Below are 22905 nucleotides of genomic sequence, written 5' to 3'. Positions count from 1 at the left end.
GATGGCTAAATGATTGGCAGCTCATTTAACTGGCAAAAAAGAATTCAAAAGCATCAACCAGTGATGGGTTTGCAAACAGTGACGTTAATGCAACCATCAATTAACATCCATCCATCCATTTTCCAACCCGCTGAATCCGAACACAGGGTCACGGGGGTCTGCTGGAGCCAATCCCAGCCAACACAGGGCACAAGGCAGGAACCAATCCCAGGCAGGGTGCCAACCACCGCAGGACACACACAAACACACCCTCACACCAAGCACACACTAGGGCCAATTTAGAATCGCCAATCCACCTAACCAGCATGTCTTTGGACTATGGGAGGAAACCGGAGCACCCGGAGGAAACCCACGCAGACATGGGGAGAAAATGTAAACTCCACGCAGGGAGGACCCGGGAAGCGAACCCGGGTCTCCTAACTGCGAGGCAGCAGCGCTACCCACTGCGCCACCGTGCCGCCTCAATTAACATTTTATCAATATTTGATGCAGTAGTCAGCATACATACAGCATTATTATTTTTGCTATTTTCAAGAAAGTAACACAGCACACAATCAAGCAAATAAAATTTAATAATAACTAGGGTGCTCTGCCCCCTGCTCGCTTCGCTTGCCAACCCCTGGGCAGGCTCTACGCACTAGCTACTTCACGTATGGGGAAGCAGATGTACAATTTAAACTGATTTTTATTTTCATGGGAATTGTTACATATGCATAATAGAACTATCTATTTTAAATTACAGCGAATAATTAACCATAGCAAAAAATGTAAAACGTAAGTAAGTTTCATGTGGCATTAGAGGTATTTGTTGCGTTATACGTTTTTGTTCTGTTTGGCTTTGAAATTAACACGCAAATACTTTTTAAACTTACACTTTTACTGTAAAACTTCAGTAAAAACTATTTTTTGAATTAACTTTTCGTCATGGGCAGCATGGTGGTGCAGTGGGTAGTGCTGCTGCCTCGCAGTAAGGAGACCTGGCTTTGCTTCCCAGGTCCTCCCTGCGTGGAGTTTGCATGTTCTCCCCGTGTCTGCATGGGTTTCCTACCACAGTCCAAAGACATGCAAGTCGGGTGCATTGGCAATCCTAAATTGTCCCTAGTGTGTGCCTGGTGTGTGTGTGTGCGTGCCCTGCAGTGGGCTGGCGCCCTGCCCAGGCTTTGTTCCTGCCTTGTGCCCTGTGTTGGCTAGGATTGGCTCCAGCAGACCCCTGTGACCCTGTGTTAGGATATAGCAGGTTGGATAATGACTGACAGACTGAACTTTTCGTCAATATCACACTGAATTTTAATTCTGCATTTGGACTTACATCGTGACAACGCAACATATGAGTGAATTTCGTTTCTTTCTCTCTAACAAATAAACCGACTTTTTCGAATGTTTGTCCCTGTGATTTGTTAATTATCATAGCAAAAGCTATTCTAACGGGAAACTGTAAATGTTTTAATACGAATGGCATATCAAGATCTCCTTTGGTGTCTAATGCCATTGGTGAAGATGGACTACATTACCTTTCTTGTCTCCTGTTAAAACTTTACATGTCAGAATTGTTCGACCAATTATGAATACAACTAATCTTGTCCTATTGCATAGCCCGTCACTCATAAATAAATTACGCAATAACATTACGATACATCCTTCTTTCAACAGTAATTCAGCCGGTGGAAGACCAGATGGTGTTAATGGTTGCAGATATTCTTTGTGATATTGTAAGTTGATGTTTTCATCTTGTGCACTATGACCACCAACTGTTTCAGCAGAGTTTATTGATATGCATTTAACCAATTTGCCGTGTAACCGATCGACAATTTTCGCATTAATTCATTTGATTTCATCATTTCTCGGTGCTAGGATTGCCTGTGTACTCATTTCTTCTGTTGATAACACTTTGAGATGAAATTCTTAATAAGATTTGGACATAACAAGTCTTCTTTAATTGGGAACTTAAAGTAAGGGAAACATAAAAATTTATAAGAGCTGAGAGAGCAGGAACTGTGTATGACAAAAACATTCACACCAATGAGAGGTGAGAGGACTGCAGATGTGGGCCGTGAACCGGAAATAATGGAGAGGAGGGTGGGACCTGAAAAAATCTCTTGGCAGTAGTCTCGTCTCAAGATTTTCTTTTATAATAGAGAGATAATAATAAATAACACATTATATTTATATACAACACAACGTATTTTTTGAATAGCGCTCTTCACTAAATGCATTTGCCTAGCGCTGTGAACAATTCTCAGTAAAAATGCAAATATCAAATACAGTGGAACCTCGGTTTGCGAGCATAATTCGTTCCGGAAACGTGCTCGTAGTCCAAAGCACTCGTATATCAAAGTGAATTTCCCCATAAGAAATAATGGAAACTCAACCCAAAACTATTCATATAAAAATGATTAATACAAAATATAAAGTAAAAATACATAAAACAAATTAACCTGCACTTTACCTTTGAAAAGAATCATGGCTGGTGTGATTCAGTTTCTAAACTCTTGTGGGATTGCACCCAACGGGACGACACGCGGAAGAGCGTCCCAAAGCAATCGCAGTCTCCCAGAGCTGTAGCAGTTCACTGTAAAAGCGAATCCGAAAAGATCGCGGACATGCTTTAAGCGCCTGCCATCGATGGGTGATACAAGGAAGAAGGAACATTACAAATGTGCAAGGCCCTGTGTGACTGCTGTGTCTGTGTATAAATAACCGCGCTGTTGCTGTTTGAAGCTGAATAACGATGGTGTTGCTAAAGTACTGAGACTCAGCTTCGTGTTTTAGGGTGCAAGATGGGGACTCGCACATCACAGCACACACACACACACACACACACATATACACAAGCGAGCGAGTGAGCACACACACATACACGTGCGCGCACACACAGTCAGTATACGCTTGTACGGATGTTGACTATATGAGTGAGGCACGCCGACTCAGACGGAGAATAGGAGACGATTACCCACAATCCCGCAGCCAGAGATAGAGAGAGAGAAGATCCATCAGCTCAGTTGTGATCACATGACGCTCAGCAGACAAAGCGTATACATACTACTCGTACTGCAAGACCTCGCTCGTATATCAAGTCAAAATTTATTAAAAATTTTTGCTCGTCTTGCAAAACACTCGTAAACCAAGTTACTCGCAAACCGATGTTCCACTGTATACTAATTACTAAATACAGAACTGGCACAAATCCTCTTTAATAAAACCCCTGTGTGCGTCCATGTGTCCGTGTGTGTGTGTCTTCTGGTGAAGTGCGCATGCGCGGGGCACGGTGCTATGCTTCAAAGCAGATGCTTCAAAGGCCGCCTGACGTGTCACACAAGACAGAGAGGGCGGGACCTATAAAATATCGCGCGGCAGATCCAATCGGATTTCGGTAAATGAGGTAAGACCTAACACAGAAAACACGAAAAATCCAATCGGGTACTGAGACGCGGAGACCAGCTTCCCCATTGTTGTGCAAGTGTTCACTCTGAGGATGTCAGATTTGCGATTAAGAAGCTTGGCCCTATAAAGTGTAAAGTGTCAATCGTTGAAGGGGTTTTCCTAAATATACAAATTTTCATGATATTACAATACGATGACTTTTAAAAGTAGATTTATTTTTGCGCACATTACATCAGTTGCTGGGGAGAATCTGCTGATTGCCCACCATTGTGACAGAAAATTAAATGCATGTTATGGACAGCAAAGCCAGTATTACTGTCAGAGAAAATTTCAGGCATTTAATGGGAAAAATTTAATGAGGTAAAATGGCCCTTGCCATTTAATATACACTGTTCCTACTAATGTTTATGGACTACTGCTCTAGCGCCTGTTATTGTAACGGGCTTAATGTCTAGTATAAAATAAAGGCACAAAGAACAAAGTAGAAACTGATTAAACATATGTGGAAACCAACAATATCTGTCCGTGAATTAACTGATAAATTATGGCCAGTTGACAATGGTGGAGATGAAAATTGTAAAAGAGAAGGTGATGAACTGAAGTCCTGGAGAGCTCGGCCAAGTGGCCACCTACCTGCTCCTGGGCCTTCTGTCGTGAAGTCTGTGCTGGCCGTCCAATCAGATGAGAGAATCTTTCCATCCGATGATTCTGATGCTCCTTTATCAGAGATGACTTTTCATTTTGCAGGTGAGCTGCCAGGCAGTAGAGGGTTGGAACCAAGTGCCACATCCTGATGCCAAGAAGAGAAACTGAATGGAGGAGGGCTAGTAACAGTTTAGAAATACTGTGATACTTATATTTCTGTATAAATGACTAACAATCAGAAACGTAGCTACTCAGCAGCTCTAGTCAGGGTGTGCTGGACTAAAGTTCTGAGTCTTCAGCCTGAGACTGAAAGGGCATCTCTTATATTAGCAGGCCAGTCATTCCACAGCTTCAGGGCCCTGTAGCTAAAAGCTCGACCACCCACTGTTGCTTCATTAATCCTTGGAATCATAAGCAGGTTGGCATCTTGAGATCTGAATGTGTGCGCTCTGATCTGTAAATAATGATAAGTTCAAATAAGTAAACAGGGCCTCTGACCATTTAAGGTTTTATAAGTTAAAAGGAGGATTTTAAAATCAGCACTAAGCTTAACTGAGAACCTCATAACTGGAGTTATGTGTTTATATTTTATAGCGCCTTTAAAAATCCCATGCTAAGCAGGACTAAGCAGTGGAGGAATACGAGAAATGTTCATTGAAGAGGAGTCTTTAAATCAGATTTGAAAGTAGTGAGGGAAGTGTAGTCACGCAAAGATCGGGGAAGAGAATGACAGAGTTCAAGGGCAATGGCACTAAAGGATCCGAGTCCCAAAGCAGAAAGTCTGATGCATGGGACAGCAAGTAGATTTTGCCGAGAAAACCTGCAAGAGCAAGAAGGGGATTAAGAAATCAAGAGTTCACTAAGGGAAAGAGAGCAGCAGAGTTACGCAGGACTTTGAAAGTTAGAAGCAAGACTTTGAATAAGATACGGAACTGAACCCGATAACTAATGAGAATGGGGGTGATGTGAGCAGAACGCATCATGCAGGCTGCGGATTTGCTGAATTTAACTGTACAGGAAGGCCAATGAAGAGAGAATGACATACTGATAGCACGAACCAAACTTTGTGCTTCATTATTAGTGAGAAACAGGCGAAGACAAGCAATAAAAGGAAGGTGAAAGAATGGCAGTCTTGGTAAGGAACTTGATATGCGGCTCAAAATTAAGTAATGGGTCAAATATTACACTAAGATTTCTGACAAAAGGAGCAGACTTAACAAACACACCAACAGAAACACTACATGATTTACATAATAAGGATTTAAAAACCAAGGTCCCAGAGTGGGTCGTCAGAGTGATGCCAGATGGTTCCCAAAAACACCCATCCACATGAAGATTCTAGAAAGAACTTTTATTTATTTAGATCCATAACAGGCTCCATAGTAAATATCCATGAATGGGTAGCAACAGATTACTGACATCCTGGGTCCTGATTTTAAAAGGACTCTCGCTGCCTACAATCACAGGCCAAGTCCAGGTTTCTTAATCTGTTAGTGTCCTGCAGGTAGTCTAACATACATTGAAGATTTCAGTTATCCATCCATCCATTATCCAACCCACTATATCCTAACGACAGGGTCACGGGGGTCTGCTGGAGCCAATCCCAGCCAATACAGGGCACAAGACAGGAAACAAATCCTGGGCAGGGTGCCAGTCCATTGCAGGGCACACACACACCAAGCACACACTAGGGACAATGTAGGATCGCCAATGCACCTAACCTGCATGTCTTTGGACTGTGGGAGGAAACTCACGCAGACACGGGGAGAACATGCAATCTCCACGCAATCGAATCCGGGTCTCCTAACTGTGAGGCAGCAGCGCTACTCACTGCGCCACCGTGCCGCCAGATTTCAGTTGTTTTCCTCATACTGTATTAGAAAGTTTTTCAAAGCGCAAAAAAACAACTTCATATGCAGAGAACACATCCCAAAATAAAATGGTGTTTGGTCAAGAAATAGTTCTACGATAAACCACATGACCCAGTAAAGAAACATAAAGTGTCATTAAAGAATCAGGATTTTAAAGAGTGGGACTATGAACTAATTCAGATCTTTTGCAGTATTATCCAAACCTTTGCACTCAATTCTGACACCCACAAAACAATAATTGTCATACATGAAAATAACGTTTTTAGTATTGTTGAGTGGAAAAGGATTCAGTCTGCGATGTATGGTGTGCTATAGAAAGAAACTCACAATAAATCCACTCAGAGAAACGATTCAAGTTTTTGTTACCCACAATGCAAAGATGAGCGGATCGTCAGGGACAATTTGAGGCGCTACTGCAAAGGGGGCGTTACTTATGCAAATATACATACTTTATGCAAATATATAATTCTGTGCCATTGTGACTTTATGGCAATACAATCATTCATTAAATAATCTTGCACGTTGAAACAATTAAATGATACTGAGAGCGAAGAACACTATTAAAATGTACATTTAAGCACATTCATTTGTTTAAAATAATTGTTTTAATTATTTATTGTATTACAGTCTTTTTTTACTGTGAAAATAAACGTTTAATGTAATATAATCGTACGGAGATTTGTTTACAGCGCACACATTTTAAACGTGCCTTTTAGCATCACCCTTGTGTTCTTTTCAGTCTGACTTTCTCATAACCGAAGATCACTGAAGATGATCAATTCGTTATCTGACAACGCATTTTCTGAAATTCATGGTCGTCAGCTTTTAAATCCGTTAGGAGATATAGATTGCCGCACACACTCATAAACATAAGGGGGGATGGGGGAGTCCCACCCTAGGGCTCCATATGGAACAGCAGCCACATTCACTTCACATGTGAAGTGAAGACCGACTAAGGTGTAAATCACCCTTGCCTTTCACTTCTCCATTATCATTCATAAACGAAACTTCAGGGAACACAATCGCTGGTTTATTTTTTCCCTGAATCGACAATTCTTTCAGTAGTATGACTCACGATATTCAGTTATCATGAATATTTAACCGAGGCGTTACATCCAGTATATTTAATACTCTTTGACTTTCCTAAACTCCCAAGTCATTTAATACTGTATTCCTTTTATCCGGATTAACAGTTTTGTTTCCGTTGAAAATACCAGATGTGTTGCCGAGGGATCGGAAAAAAACTGTGCTGTTAGTCAGTAAAGCGACGTAACAGAACACCTGTAGTGACCCGCCCTAAAATAGCGTATATATAGGGGTACCGTAGATACGAAAGATCCAGCAGATCAAACACATCGGACAGAGGCGAGAACAGCTAAGTCGCCGCCGCCGCCTCCTCCATCCTCATCATCATCCGCACCGCCACAGCCGGCCCTGCTCAACACCGTAAGTTAAGCGTGCGGGGTCGCGTGTTGTAGGCAAAGCAAATAGGTTCTTGTATTCGTTTAATCAGATGGTGATGTTTAAAGCGGTCTGGTTATTTTTAATTCTCTCATTACAGATATAACATGTCTGCTGTCTCGCCCGGTCTGAAAAATATAAAGCCATTTAATGGCACTTTATTGAGTTCCGTGGTTCCTATCTTAGCAATCAGAGCCATGCCATAGGGGAACCATTCTTTCTTCAGTTCAAAAAAGAACCCATCATCATAAAGGTTCGAAAAAGAACCCTCAGATCGATAACAGGGTCCTTAAACAATCAAGATAATAATTGATTTGTAAAATTCAAATGGCCTCATGATTTTGAAATGAGAATAACCCGGGATGATAACATCAGGTTTTCTTGATCTGTTAGTACCCTACACTATACACTAAAGATTTCATATTACATTTGCTACATATTATCCGGCTAACATTTTATCCAAGGTGACGTCTGACATTGGAAAGATGTAATTGGTTATTGTTTTGTTTTGTTTTGTTTTGTTTTTCCAACTAGCGTACATGCAGGTGAAGTGACGTGCTCAGGTCACACAGAGCTAGAAGTGGGATTTGAATCCACAGCCTCCAAAGTCTTGACCGCTATGCCTTCCTAATATGTTAGAAACCTTTTCAAAACCCAAAGAACCAATTAAATAAAGAACTTTTCCCAAAATGAATTGTCTTTATTTATATGTATGTATTTATTTATTTATCTACTGATTGATTGACTTTATTATTTGTCCTGTGAAGCTGTATCCGTGTTTTTTTTATGTTTCTGTTGGTGTATGCATCTGAATTTCCCCCATGGGATTAATTCAGGTTAATATAATCTAATCTATAATCTAATCCAAACTAATCTAATGGAAAAGGAAATGGTTCTTTGTAAAGCGATATTTCAACGAGGAACCAGAAATGCCATTAAAGAACCGTTATTTTTAAGAGTGCTGTTCAGATCTCGCTTTATAGTGATACTTGATATATCTGCCATTATGTTTTGTTGTTTTAAAACACTAATGTACAGTAGACTTACACTATAATACGCTTGACAGAGAACTATTTAATTCCAGGATCCTTTGCATGAGGTTGTTTCTTCAAGATTTGAAAAGGTTCCTTAATATGTGAAAAAAATAATCTTTCATTTATAGTATAAGCTACCTAGCAAGAGTAACTGATTATGAAATCCCGAACTCAGCCTGCGCGAGTCCATTACAAATTAGGAAGTCGGTGTTTTTTAAAAAATCTGTTCATTGTTATTTATGGAATCTATACGGACCTAAATAAATAAAAGTTCTTTCTGTAATCTTCAGGACGGTTCTCTTAGGAACCAAAACTGAAGCACCCCGTTGGCACCTTTATAATAGCGTAGTCATGATAATCTTCATTGTGATTTGGATTTTATCTGATGTATTATTATTATTATTGTTATTTGCTACTGTTCTGGATGAATTCATGAGTTGACAACATCTATTGTACAAGATATCCGGGCACTCACCTCTTTGTCATAGGAGGACATTGAAACAGACCAGAATGTTGGCACTTTCAGTCTTCAGCCGTTTAAAAAAATGGGCACTGATGCTCAACAGAAGATGACACTATAAGAAAACTTTTTCAATACACTGTGGCTGCATTAATTTGTAACATTAAACGATATCTCTGCGCCATTACTTTTTTTTAAAAAATCCTATTGCAGTCTTATATTTATTTTCTAAAATCAGTGCCTACATGCAATAATCTACCATAGATGTTTGTCTCCGTGGCCGTTTAACGATTTCTTAAAAATCAACTTTTCTTCTGTTTGAGTCTTCGAAGGAGGTAAAGGCGCACCTGCGGCTGACATCTATAGATGTACAAAGACATGAGTGCACACGATAATGGAAAACAAGGACAGAAAAGGCGGCCGGAATCCGAGCAAAGCTCACCTGCTTCTTTTTTCTTTTTCTTTTTCCCGCAGCACCAACATGAACATGACTGATGTGCTGTCAGCTGCGGACATTGCGGCAGCGTTAAATGCCTGTCAAGGTAATTATTTAATTACATTTTCTACTTCAATACATACAACTGAGGATACTGGAAGGGTGTAAAATAATAATTATATTATCAGTTGATCTAAAGTTGAATATAAATAAGAGCGATAAAAGTGGAACAGCATCGCGTTACATTCGTTGCACGTTGTACTGGAAATTAGAAAAAAGACGTAAATAAACTCGTTTAAAAAAACAAACACACAAAGGCAGAACGGTTTTCCAGAAAAGCTCAAACTGTTTTAAAATCAGGTCAGAGTTACGTTCCTTTTTATTTTGTTTATAACACTCCTTCCTCGTTATACCATTCTGCAAAACTAACGAGTGGGAATATTCAAAATGAGTGTTTATATTATAAGCAGTAGCGAGGTATAGATATATAGAGGGATCTTGAAAGAAGATGGAGGAAATGTGCAAAACACGCCGGAAAAAAATATGAGGCTAAACAGAAAAACAATAAAAGGGTCGCGTAGAAAATGAAGTTAAACTACATGGAGACGATGCCAGATGGCTATTAAAAAGTAGAGATTAGTCCCCCAGACATCGTCTGTGCGGAGTCTGCATGTTCTCTCCGTGTGCTTCAGGATTTTCTTCAGCACTTTTCCTCAAATCTCCCAGAGACGTGCATTTTAGGTCTTGCGTCTGAGATATCGAGGATACGGAAAGAGAAGATTTGGGAAACAAACACAGTAGATTCGTGAACTTATGAAAACAAAAGTACGCAAATGGCCGTATTTAAGAAATACCCGTCCTGCATGTGTCCATGACACTTAAGTGGGTGCTCTCTTTTAACCTCGGCTCTCTTCCTTTTCTTTATTGAAGATGTCGGCTCCTTCAACTACAAGTCTTTCTTCGCCACGATTGGGCTGTTCAGGAAGTCACCAGCAGATGTCCAAAGAGTCTTTGATATCATTGATCAGGACAGGAGCGGCTTCATCGAAGAAGAGGAGCTGCAGTAAGTCAAGCGAAAACAAATAAAACGCAAAAAGCCTTTTGCCGTTTTAAAGCACACCCTTAGAATGGTGCGCTTGTACTTTGTTGCATGTGAGGGCCGCATAGGACTGCACCGTTAAAGGATGCGTTAGTGTTCCTGTTGTTAGGGTTGTCAAAAATCAATATGTAACACAGTATTATGGGGTTCCAAAAAGGCAAATATATTGAATAAATATTAAGTGAATATATACAGCCAAACGCTAGATATTCAGTTTGCCTTTATATATTCACTTTGACCTTGAATCTTCAGAAATGACTTTATATATTCAGACACTGACTTTTATTGAAAATGGGAGTCTGAATATATAATGTCATAAAGTCAGTCAGAATATATAAAATTAATGCCTAAATATATATAATGAACATCCTATTAATTAATTTTTTAATATATAAAGTAAAATCTAAATGTGGCGGCACGGTGGTAGCGCTGCTGCCTTACAGTTAGGAGACCCGGGTTCGCTTCCTCTCTTCGTGGAGTTTGCATGTAAAACCGGGTGCTCCGGTTTCCTCCCACAGCCCAAAGACATGCAGGTTAGGTGCATTGGCGAGTCTAAATTGTCCCCAGTGTGTGTGTGTGCGCGCGCGCGCCCTGCGGTGGGCTGGGATTGGCTCCAGCAGACCCCCGTGACCGTGTAGTTAGGAGATAGCGGGTTGAATAACGGATGGGATGGAAATCTGAATATATAAAGCCACTTCTGGATAGGTAAAGTCAGTATCTAAAATTAATGTCTTAATATATGAAGTCAGTATCTGAATGTACAAGAGCTTGCTTCGCTCGCCTACCCCCGGCGTTTTGAACCCGTGCCCGCTGGGTAGCCACGTGTGAGGATGACGCACGTTTAATAATATGGAGAGCTTGCCCGTGTCACTCTGGGGCTCTCCACTGTTAACACGGAGCCCCATACGTACCTGATTATATTTTCTCTTTTTCGAGTAATAATTTTCATTTGTTTGCGATACTGTGATGTTTATCGTAATGTTAATAATGCATAACTGTAATGTGAATCACCTATGCCGTATAGATTGGATGTGTGAGGATGACGTATGTTTAATACGGAGCGTTCGCCCGTGTCACTGTGGGTCTCTCCACTGTTAATACGAAGCTCTTTCCGAACTATTATGCGGTGCATTGTGGAGCACTGCGGACTCCCGTTTCACTTCGTATATCGTTTAGTCGAGCTGTTTCTTTTTGGAGGAGTCTCCGCCTGGTTTGCGTCATTTCAGACGCACGTTGTAGGCACTTGCGTTCATTAATTATATCCAGGCAGGCGCGTGTTTGTATCTCGGTAACTCGAGCTGTGTCGTGTTGAATCCGTGGCTGCTTTGCCTATGCAGTTTGAGACGCGCGTTGTAGGAGTCCACGTTCATTAGATCTACGCATTAGTGCCACTCACAATATGGCGGCCACGCCTGCGTATTCCGTATTATGTCGGTTCTTACCATGCTGTGTAGGCGCATTTGCCTTTTGTACTTTACTGGGCTTTGTGACGCCCGATGTAGGCGCCTGAACCTTCAGGGTCCGTATCCACTGTGTGGTGTGGACGTTTAACTGTCGTTGGTTCTGCCTTTATATTCTGTATCTCGGTGTGCATGTGTTTAGTGCCTAGGTTTTTTTGTAGCTGTTGCATTCCCGGTTTCATCATCTGTAACCCGCTCTCCATGTGTTCGTCCCCGTTCTTTAATCTCTTTATGAAGTTTTACTTTGTTTCCTACTCTGTGTTTTATTTCTGACCTCGCTTTATCCTGCTTGCGGCATGTCAGACCGTTCGTAGTCTCTCTTGTTTTACTGTGGGGAGGGGGGCTTTGTTTTGTAACCTGCTTCACTATGGCTTGGGGGGGGGGGGGGGGGGGGGGGGGGGGGGGGGGGGCTTTGTGTGGCGCTTGCGCACTATGTCTTTTGCGTCCACGGGCACGACCCTGCGTCCATATCCGGTTTACCATTCTCATTTAGTAAGGTTTACCAATTCTCGTTTAGTAATATGGAATGGATAAAGTCAAAGCGGAAATATATAAAGTCAGTTTGAATATATAAAAATGAACCTCTGACTATAAAGTCAGTCTAAATGTATAAATGCACTTCTGAATATATAAAGTCAGTATCTGAATATGTAAAATTAACATCTGTATAGGTAAAGTCAGTCTGAATATACAAATTCATTTCTGAATATATAAAGTGAAATTCTGAACATATGGAGTGAAAAGATTCTATTAAATTTCTAAGTCAGTAGGTCCTAATACCATTTTGAAAATTAAGTTCACTGAAGTATTCAGCATTATGCACGTACCTAATCTTTGTGGACCAGACGTATTTATTCTGTGGCCAATTTACTGGACATAAAGCCAATAGCCTGTATGATATTGTTGTGTTTTCACACACTGACTTTAAATTCAGAATGCTGACTATAGGCCTATATGTGGAAATTACTCAGATATGTACTTTGCATATTCAGAAATTACTCTATTTATTGAGACTTTGAATATATAGCCCTTTATGAATATATAAAGTTAAACGCTGACTATATAAATTCAGAATTGACTTTAATTATTTAGGATTTGACTTGACACATTGAGACGCTGCCCAAGAGATTATTTCACCAAGTCCAGTGCTGCCTGTCACAGCATGGCATTTTTGGATACCAACAACAACGTTTATTTGTATAGCACATTTTCATACAAACAATGTAGCTCAAAGTGCTTTACAAGATGTCAAAAAGAAAGTTACAAGAAAAGAAAAACAATTCAGATTAGGCAATAATATAAAGAATAAGTAACAAATAAAAAATCTAACAAATATATACAATTTTAAAAAAACATACAAATATCAAGCAGAAGAGTATGTCCTTATATACAATATCATGTAAGTCTTTAAAGATGAGTTTGGGAGGACAGAAAAAAAAAACCTTGAGTGAAGCTGGAGTAAAAAACAAAACCTGCAGGGGTTCCAAGGCCAAAAGACCACCCAGCCCTGACTGGACATTCTACCAAAAATAAACATTCTTAATTCATTCCTCTTTGTTTCCAGGCTTCATATGATGAAGCCTAAGTTAGAAGCATTAATCACTGTGCCAACATGCATTACAAATTGGAAAAATTATTTTCCATTATTTTGATTTTATAATTCACACCTTATTTAAGTAAGATGATTATAAGTCCATACAGCATAAAAGCTGGGAATGTGTATTATTAATCATCTAATCAAAATATGTGACTGAATGAACAATCTTACTTACTTACCAAAGCACATACATTCTATTTTGTTCTTTCTGTATTTTTATAAATACTGTATAGGATAACCTTTCAAGAATTTATTATCTAGTGTTCAGATCACGGGCGGCACGGTGGCGCAGTGGGTAGCGCTGCTGCCTCGCAGTTGGGTGATCTGGGGACCTGTGTTCGATTCCCGGGTCCTCCCTGCGTGGAGTTTGCATGTTCTCCCCGTGTCTGCGTGGGTTTCCTCCGGGCGCTCCGGTTTCCTCCCACATTCCTAAGACATGCAGGTTAGGTGGATTGGCGATTCTAAATTGGCCCTAGTGTGTGCTTGGCGTGTGGGTGTGTTTGTGTGTGTCCTGTGGTGGGTTGGCACCCTGCCCAGGATTGTTTCCTGCCTTGTGCCCTGTGTTGGCTGGGATTGGTTCCAGCAGACCCCCGTGACCCTGTATTCGGAGGGTGAGGAGGGTCAGACCCAATTATTCACACATATTTGCCAAACAGCAAAACACACACATCACTGGTGATATGGGAGGAAAACAGGAAAACCCAGAAGAAACCCCACTGAGACACGAGACTCCAATGTCCAGTCTTTAAAGGCAGCCTCGGCTGTGGTGAACCTCGTCCTACGTCAGTGAGTCTATCTTAATGTGCAAACAAAATCCTTTATTATTATTATTTTTATTGTTAAAATTAAAAGGGTTCATATTTTGTTCTAATCCCCCTACAGCGACACAGTGTAGCCTTTCAGTAAATCACACCAACGATCGCAGTGAAGTGCTATTTTGGTTAACTTACGCTTTTTAACATTTTACACGCTTTATCTTTATCGTTCTGGTGTTTCACAGAATTATGAGTAGCAAATGTTTTTGTCATTAAGATTGTACCGACTGTTTTATTTATTTATTTATTTTTACTTCGGTATGCAGGTTGTTCCTACAAAATTTCTCTAAGAACGCAAGAGTGCTGACAGTTGCCGAGACCAGAGCTTTCCTCAAAGCCGGTGACTTGGACAACGACGGAAAACTCGGGGCAGAAGGTATGACAACAAGATTTATGTACGGTCCCCATTTTGAACTGGCTTGTTTATTTCGGGGCAGTAGTCAGTGCTGCCCAGTTACGGATCCCGTGCCCTGAACTCCAAATATTCATTCCGTTTATTCGAGAATGTGGGCGCGTGCCTGAGAGGACCCCGCGTGCAGTGGCGTCGCTTCCTGCCTTGTGTTCGGCGCTGCCCGGATATGCTCAGCCCAGATCACATTAAGCGGGTTTAATACGGCTAGAAAAAACGATTAAATTCAGCACATCGATGCAGAGGATCTTAGGTCATGAAATTGCTCGAGAACGAAGTCGACACAGTGACGTCCATTGCGGACACAGCGGCCAGTCGAACTATACAAATAAATCGGAGACTGTGCCGGTTTGTTACAATTTAGGGGGGGATACGGTGGTGCCGTTAACAACAACAACATTTATTTCTACACCACATTTTCATGCAAAGTATGTACAAGCTTAAAAAAATAAAAGTGTCAATGGGGTTCTTCAGAGCGATGCCACATAGGGGAACCATCCACATGAAGGTTCCATAAAGAACTTTTTATTTATTTAGACCGGTAACAAGCTTCATACAGTAAATAACGATAAATAGATAGTAACAGATTTGTGAACTACCAGCGGCTCAGGAGTTTAAAAGGACCCTCGGGGCCAATGCCGACAATAACACAGGCTAAGTTCAGATTTTCTTATTCTGTTTGTGAACTTCATTGAAGTAGAGCTGAGTATCATCTGCATAAAAATGATAACCCAGTCCATAGCTACGGATAATATGGCCAAGGGGATGCATGTAAATACAGAAGAGAAGAGGGCTGAGGACAGAGCCCTGAGGAGCTCCTTGTGTGACTGGCGCTGAGCTGGATCTGCTTTTGCCAAGACTAACAAACTCTTGCTTATCAGTCAGATGGGACTTGAACCACTGGAGGGCAGTGCCAGAGATACCCAGCATGTTCTCCATTCTGGACAATAGAATGTCATGTCTGACCTGAGTGTCAAATGCTACACTGAGGTCTAATATAATTAATATGCTGGTTTGTCCAGAGTCTGCTGCCATAAGCAAATCATTGGTTACCCGTAGCAGTGCAGTTTCACACTGAAACCGGACTGAAAGGGTTCCATCAAATTATTAGAGGTTAAGTAATTGGTGAGTTGGGAGGCTACAACACGCTCAAGAACTTTTGACAGAAAAGGTAAGTGGGAAATAGGTTGAAAATTGTTAAGATTGTCAGCATCAAGACCAGACTTTTTTAACACTGGAGTTCTGTTTGTGATCTGCTAGGTAGCCTACCATACATTAAAGATTTTAGTTTTTTTTTTTTACATATTAATTAGTTTTTCAAAAGCACAAAGAACCAGCTTTCCAGAATGAAATGGTGCTTTGTCAAGAAATTGAACTACATACATTTCTGGACCACCTTGAACACGTCCAAAGGTTCCGGAGTCTAAGAAATGTGGTGGCATGTGAACTGGATATAACAAATGGCTAGCTGGACGTGTAAATGCCCTCATTTCTAATTTTTTCTCAGCAACGCGGTTTATTGGTGATTACTGACTTGCTGACCTAATTTGTCTTTTTCTTTATTCCTTTTATTTTGTAGAATTCACTGCCTTAGTGCACACTTAAATCATCAAGATGAGTGGAAAATGCAGCTGGACCTGGCAGTTGTGCCCGGGCCTCACAAGCCTGTTAAACTGAACTGCAGGTTCTGAAGATTGCTCATTATTGCCTCCTCTTCCCTTTTCTGCCATTTTACATTTCCACACCACCTGTTCTCTCTGCATGTGGATGGTTATGATGATTGCACTTAAGGTGGCAGACAAGGATTAAATAAACATGCTGCAAAAACATGTGAATACTTGTATGTGATTGATTGTTTAGTTTTGAAACTTTAAACCCAAACCAGCTTTGTGGGTATAAAGCCAGGCTCCCCACACACTTTCTGTCGCTCTCTATCAACATCAAGTGTCCTCTTCAGATGTCAATATGGCCACGTTAAGTTAAAAATGCTTTTGGCACTGATCCATCCATCCAACTTCACCATCCAGCTGAGTTCACTTTAATGGTCACGGGGGGGGGGGGGGTAGGGGGGGGGGGGGGAGGCATATCACTTGCACTTCAGAACAGGTCATCTACCGAAAGGTAAGCATGTTTGGGCCTGACCAGGACTTGGATGGGAGACCATCTAGGAAGAATCTAAAGTTGAGAAGGTGTTGGTGAGGCCAGTAGGGGGTCTGTGTGTAGATCCCAATGCCCCAGTGCAGTGACGGGGACACTGTGGAGGTAACATGGTGCTGTCTCTCAGATGAGAAGTAAAACCAAGGTCCTGATTCTCCATGGTTATTAACGATGCTAAATTGCCCATCATGGTCTTCTCCATTTTGGCCCCATAAACATCTCCTGTCCCTTATTGGCTAACTGCCTTATCTCTCTCAAACCCTGGTGAGTGTACTGGTACAATGATGGCTGCCATGGCATCATCCAGGTGGGTGATGGATCAAGTGGTTCCCCTCTGTTCGTGTTGTAATACAATAGAGAGGCAAAAACCCAGAAAAAGAGTTGGGGGAGCTTCCCTGTATAATGTCCAGCATGAAGAGTCGTTGAAAAGACTACTGAATTGGTCAAAACCTGGAAAAAAAATTCAACAACATGGCAGAGAAAACCTCACTCCTCACTCACGCACCAGCCTCGGGACGTGTACCTTACCTCCACTTAGCTAGCGAATGAGAGAACTACTTAATGGATTTAGATCTGGCTTTTTTTCTATAATTTGCTTGAACATTCCGGTTGATTTTGCAACTTCTCTCATCATGCTAAGAATCACAGATTGCTTGCAGGAGTGATATATTCGTGCTAATCCGAGACAGAAGCTGCGGGCCATGGGCAGGGGGAAGCGTGATGTCAGGAGTGGGGAGCCGGGCAGGGTGATCCTCACTGTCCTGTTTTACTACTACGTGGGTGGATCCAAGGCGGATGGCTAGTTTCTAATAAGTTAGGGTAAGCGGTTGTGCTGTCAGGTCTTTCCAGAACTTCTCTTTATGGCAGCGTTTCTCAACCTTTAAGTATTTGCGACCCGAGTTTTCATAACAGTTTTAATCACGACCCCCCCCCCCGATGTTTTTTTGAAACCCTAATAAAATTTATTCCTATATTTTTTGCTGCCGATACACCACTACAAGTTTAAAATTTCGCCACATATGGCAACATTCCCTACAAAAAAGGGGGCGCACCCCACAGTTTGAGAACCGCTGTTTTATGACCTCCATTAGTAAATATCTACCTCTAATTACGTCACTGTTTTAATTTTTCATTTTCTTCTGTTGCTTAGGTGTTCAGATTCAAATCCAATCACAATCGTGTTTTCTGCGTAAAGTGTCACAGAGATGGCGCTATGTACTGTACATGATGATGATGGAGGACATGCTGTCAGATATGATGGTGAACTGCTTTGGTGGTCAACTGAATGTAAATGCGAGTCTGCCATCCCGTCCAGAACTTTTCTCTATGCAGCTTCCCTGAATTAGATTTACAGGGAAATTGAGAAAGCATAAATCAATTTAAAATGGATGACAATTTGTGGCGTGGTGTAGCTGTTAAGGCTTTGGACTTCACAAAACAATGCAAAATGGCTTGAAATATCTACAATGCAGATACTTGCCACTATAGAGCCTTTAGAAACTGATCTGGTATCTTAACTTTGCTTTTTTGTGACTCAGGTGCCGCCACGAGTGGCAGCCTTTCCAGCAGCTCCGTGTACGACTTTATCTTTCTACCTTTTTCTCTATTTCATTGATCACTCCTACCACTTTCTTTTATGTGGACTCGTTTCCTGGACACTTTGTGAATTTCCCCTTGGGATTAATAAAGTATCTATCTATCTATCTATCTATCTATCTATCTATCTATCTATCTATCTATCTATCTATCTATCTATCTATCTATCTATCTATCTATCTATCTATCTATCTATCTATCTATCTATCTATCAGTCCTGCACTAAAATAAGCCATAATATGAGAAAATCCCATGACACCCAAAGGCGAGCTGCCAACTTAAGCCTGATTACACTAACCATACCAATCATGACTTTATTTTATACAGCACCTCACAAACTAATAATGATAATGCATTTTATTTACATAGCGCCTTTCCCATGCTCAAGGCACTTCACAGAGTTTAAGAAAGAACGTCAGGGTATACAGTATATAGCATTGTACTAAACCAGATAAAAAAAACAAAGAAGATTAAGACAGTAAATTCAGAGAAAAAGCCTAACAGACAACATAATTGATGGCATAGCACACACACACACAGGTTACATGAGCATCTTGACACAGAGGTAAACTGAGAGAAGGGTGATAAAGTCAAGTAGAGCTAAAAGCCAAACTCAACAGATGAGTTTTGAGTTGTTTTTTAAAAGAATTCATGGAGTCAGCTAACCTGATTAATTTCGGTAGGTCATTCCAGAGTCTGGGCGCTATACAGCTGAAGGCCCTGCTGTCACCCATGGAGTGTAGATTAGTGTGGGGTACAACAAGATTACCAGAATCAGAGGACCTTAGTGGGCGGTAGGAAAGGATTTTATATTCGATCCTGTAAGACACAGGGAGCCAGTGAAGGTGAAGCAGGATGGGTGTGATGTGCTCGCTGCTGCTGGTTCGAGTAAGGACTCTTGCAGCCGAGTTTTGAATAAGCTGGAGGTGTGATATAAGATTAGAAGGGGCACCAACTGCCAGTAGAGAATTACAATAATCGATGTGGGATGTGATAAAAGCATGGACGAGTTTCTCAGCATTAGAAAAGGAGAGGAAGGAGCGAACACGGGATATGTAACAGAGGTGAAAGTAAGAAAGTTTCTTAATGTGATTTATGTGGGCAGAACATGAAAGGGAGGAATCAAAAATGACACCAAGATTCTTTGCAGTAGAGGCAGGTCTGATGAGATCACCGCCAAGATGGACTGTGTAGGAGCTCATTTTATTAAGCTGCACTTTAGTCCCAATTTGCAGGAGTTCAGTTTTGTTGCAATTTCATTTTAAAGAGTTCTGCTCCATCCAGGTTTTAATTTCAGGCAGGTTGCGAGCTAAGAAAGCTCTGATGAAGTTCCACTTTTAACATTGAAATAGAATTGAGTATCGTCTGCGTAAAAATAATAACCCAGTCCATAGCTACGGATAATATGGTCAAGGGGATGCATGTAAATACAGAAAAGCAGAGGGCCGAGGACAGAGCCCTGAGGAGCTCCTTGTGTGACTGGCGCTGAGCTAGATCTGCTTTTGCCAAGACTAACAAACTCTTGCTTATCAGTCAGATGGGACTTGAACCACTGGAGGGCAGTGCCAGAGATACCCAGCATGTTCTCCATTCTGGACAATAGAATGTCATGTCTGACCTGAGTGTCAAACGCTACACTGAGGTCTAATATAATTAATATGTTGGTTTGTCCAGAGTCTGCTGCCATGTTGCTGCCATAAGCAAATCATTGGTTACCCGTAGCAGTGCAGTTTCACACTGAAACCAGACTGAAAGGGTTCCATCAAATTATTAGAGGTTAAGTAATTGGTGAGTTGGGAGGCTACAACACGCTCAAGAACTTTTGACAGAAAAGGTAAGTGGGAAATAGGCTGAAAATTGTTAAGATTGTCAGCATCAAGACCAGACTTTTTTAACACTGGGGTTACAGAAGCGATTTTAAAAGTGAGCGGCACAGAGCCAGTGTCAAGGGATGAGTTTTTTATTGTTGTAACAGTCGGGATTATGGCATGAAAGCAGGATTTAAGTAGTGTGCTGGAAATGGGGTCCAGTACACAAGTAGTCGGCCTCATCTTACAAAGCAGGTTATTAACAAACGCAGATGTGACTGGTGAGAACTTAGAGAAGGAGCTGGATGGAGTGGGAAAGCAGGGAGAGATATAAACAGATTATGTATTTATGTTACTTGAATTATTTAGATCTTTAATTTTGCTACGGAAAAAGTGGAGGAATATCTCACAGACTTCAGTAGAAGAGGTAGTTGGGCCAGATGCGGGTTCGAGTAGCTTATTAACTACAGAGAACAAAACCCTTTGGACTTCAGACCCTGAGCTTTGTGGGTTAAAATCCTGCTACTGGCACTGTGTGACCATAAGCCAGTCACTTCACCTACCTCTGTCCCAATTGGAAAAAAATACAACAGGAATGTCATCAGTCGTATCTCAAATGTTGGAAGCATGGGCGTCATATTGGGGGGGAGGGAGGGGTAATGATTACCGAGGGCCCACTGGGTGAGGGAACCCTCGAAGCCTGGGATGAAAAGAACGTGTGACGAACATGGGTCGAGAAGAAGGAGCTCACAGAGACTGCTTATGTGTAGGACCCAGAGTTCATTGCTAAACCCCTGGTTGGAAGTCACCCTGGTTAAAGGCGTCAGCTGAATAATAAGTGAATAAAAAAGTGGAATTAGCATACACTGCCCTAATTCGGGGTGTTCATAAGAAATGTAGGGATTCACTTCATGGAGTAGAAGTGCATAATAAACAAGCCGAGTTGCATCGCATATTTGAAATATTAAAATGCGTGCTTCAGTTTTAATGTTTAAAGTCTAAATGTTCTCGACCATAATAGAAGTTGATCATTTTTCACAATCTGATAGGTCCACAGAGGGCTATGTCCCTAGTAATGGCTCAAAAATCAAAAATAACCTCAGATTCACACTCAGTGACCTTGAAATAGTCAAAATCAACACCCCCACATGCTTATGTTTGAAATTTGTCACTTTTAACCTTCTGGGAGTGGCCTCTTTGAGGGTTCGGACCACTGGCTTTGAATCAAATATCATAAATATGATCATACTCATGATCAGCAACCTTAAAATCACACTCCATAGGCCTATAGTACCAGTTCCCATTCTTTAAAGTTTTGTGAAAACGAGTACCTTTGACCCCTCATATCCCATTAGGGGGTCAGTTAATGTGGCTTGCACAACTTCATGTCCTTCTGGTCATTTTTGCTGAAGACACCTATTGGCTTGCTCTTTATCATAAGGAGGTAATTTTCCTGCACAAAATCGGGTCTAAAAATGACCTAACAATGAGGGTCAAAAATATAGGGGGGGGGGGGGTCCCAAAAAACTCAATGTTTTGCATAACTAAACCAGTGGTGTCATTATGTGATTAGCCCATGGCATCCAGCCTCTGATCAATGATAGCCACCCACCTCACCTCTCCAATGCACTTTAGGCTTCCATGCCCCCCAAACCCAACGCCACCCCAATGTTCTGAAGCTCCGCCCTAATTCCTGCCATTTCAACATTCTGTTAATGCTTGTTGATCGACGGCATGTAAACTCCAAAGGCAGAACAAATGCTGGTTGACCTTGTGAGACTTCAAGGGGATTTGTCAACCACAGGGGGCTAAACCCTTGATAAGTGTTGAAGTTAGCATTGTCCCGATCTATAAATGAAGGTGCCAAAGTGGTCCTTCAGAGTGATGCAATAGGGAAACATTTCTGGTTCCCAAAAGAACCATCCACATGAAGGTTCCGGAAAGACCCTTTATTTATTCAGATCTCTGATACAATAAATAACGGATGGTAACAGATCTGTGAAATACTAGTGTGCTCCTGATTTTTAAAGCACTCTTGCTGCATACAATGACACAGGGCTAAGTTCAGGTTTTTTTTAATCTGTTTGTGTCCTTCTATGTAGCCTACATATTAAAGATTTTTTTTTTCTACTATTATTAGGGTTAGGGTTAGTTTGGCAGCATCCTATACCTCGAGTGTTTAATTTTATCCACATATTATAGGAACCTTAACCTCAAAAAACAATTTAATATGGAAAAAAAAACCTTCCCAGAATTAAACGGTTCTTTGATAAGCAATGACTCCACGAGGACTCCGCACTGTGAAGTACCATTAAGGAACCGTTACTTTCGAGAGTATGGACATCAAGACGAGTCAAACGGCGTTTCACATGTGTGGGTTTACTCGTCGTGAGTTGCAAGGCACCGGACAGAAAAACCTGAAATGATTTCAAAGCGATCATAAGTCATTCTTATGAAGACAACGGTCACGCGTAGTAGCAGATGACGGAACTGCGCCGTTTCTGTTTAAGTTGGATGAATTTCATGAGAGAAGATTTAACAGCAAGGGGGGTGCGTCGTTGTAGTGCGCGCGCCGCTACAGCACCTTGGTGGTCGGCCTGCACGCGCAAAAGGACGCGCGACGGCCTACCGCAAAGTTGTCCACGCTGCTGATGAATAAATGGGCTGAGCAAAGGT

General features: G+C 41.4%; 1 protein-coding gene across 2 annotated transcripts in view; it reads left to right on the top strand.

Annotated features, from left to right (window-relative positions):
- The first annotated feature begins 7218 nt into the window (after positions 1 to 7218).
- The window catches only part of LOC114661093 (parvalbumin, thymic-like), a 42690-nt gene continuing 27003 nt past the window's right edge, over positions 7219 to 22905 (top strand). Inside the window, exons 1-5 of one of the 2 annotated variants that reach the window (XM_028814217.2) lie at positions 7219 to 7343; positions 9327 to 9394; positions 10219 to 10351; positions 14526 to 14635; positions 16248 to 16495. In XM_028814217.2, the coding sequence (XP_028670050.1) occupies positions 9334 to 9394; positions 10219 to 10351; positions 14526 to 14635; positions 16248 to 16273 (330 nt within the window). In that variant the 5' untranslated portion in view covers positions 7219 to 7343; positions 9327 to 9333 and the 3' untranslated portion in view covers positions 16274 to 16495. Of the gene's footprint in view, positions 7344 to 9326; positions 9395 to 10218; positions 10352 to 14525; positions 14636 to 16247; positions 16496 to 22905 lie in introns of those variants that run through there. The other variant, XM_051933386.1, reaches the window with a different exon arrangement.

The sequence above is a fragment of the Erpetoichthys calabaricus genome, chromosome 11, assembly GCF_900747795.2.
Source record: "Erpetoichthys calabaricus chromosome 11, fErpCal1.3, whole genome shotgun sequence".
NCBI lineage: Eukaryota > Metazoa > Chordata > Cladistia > Polypteriformes > Polypteridae > Erpetoichthys > Erpetoichthys calabaricus.
Note: the sequence above shows the minus strand (reverse complement) of the source record. Positions and strands in the feature narration are given on the sequence as shown.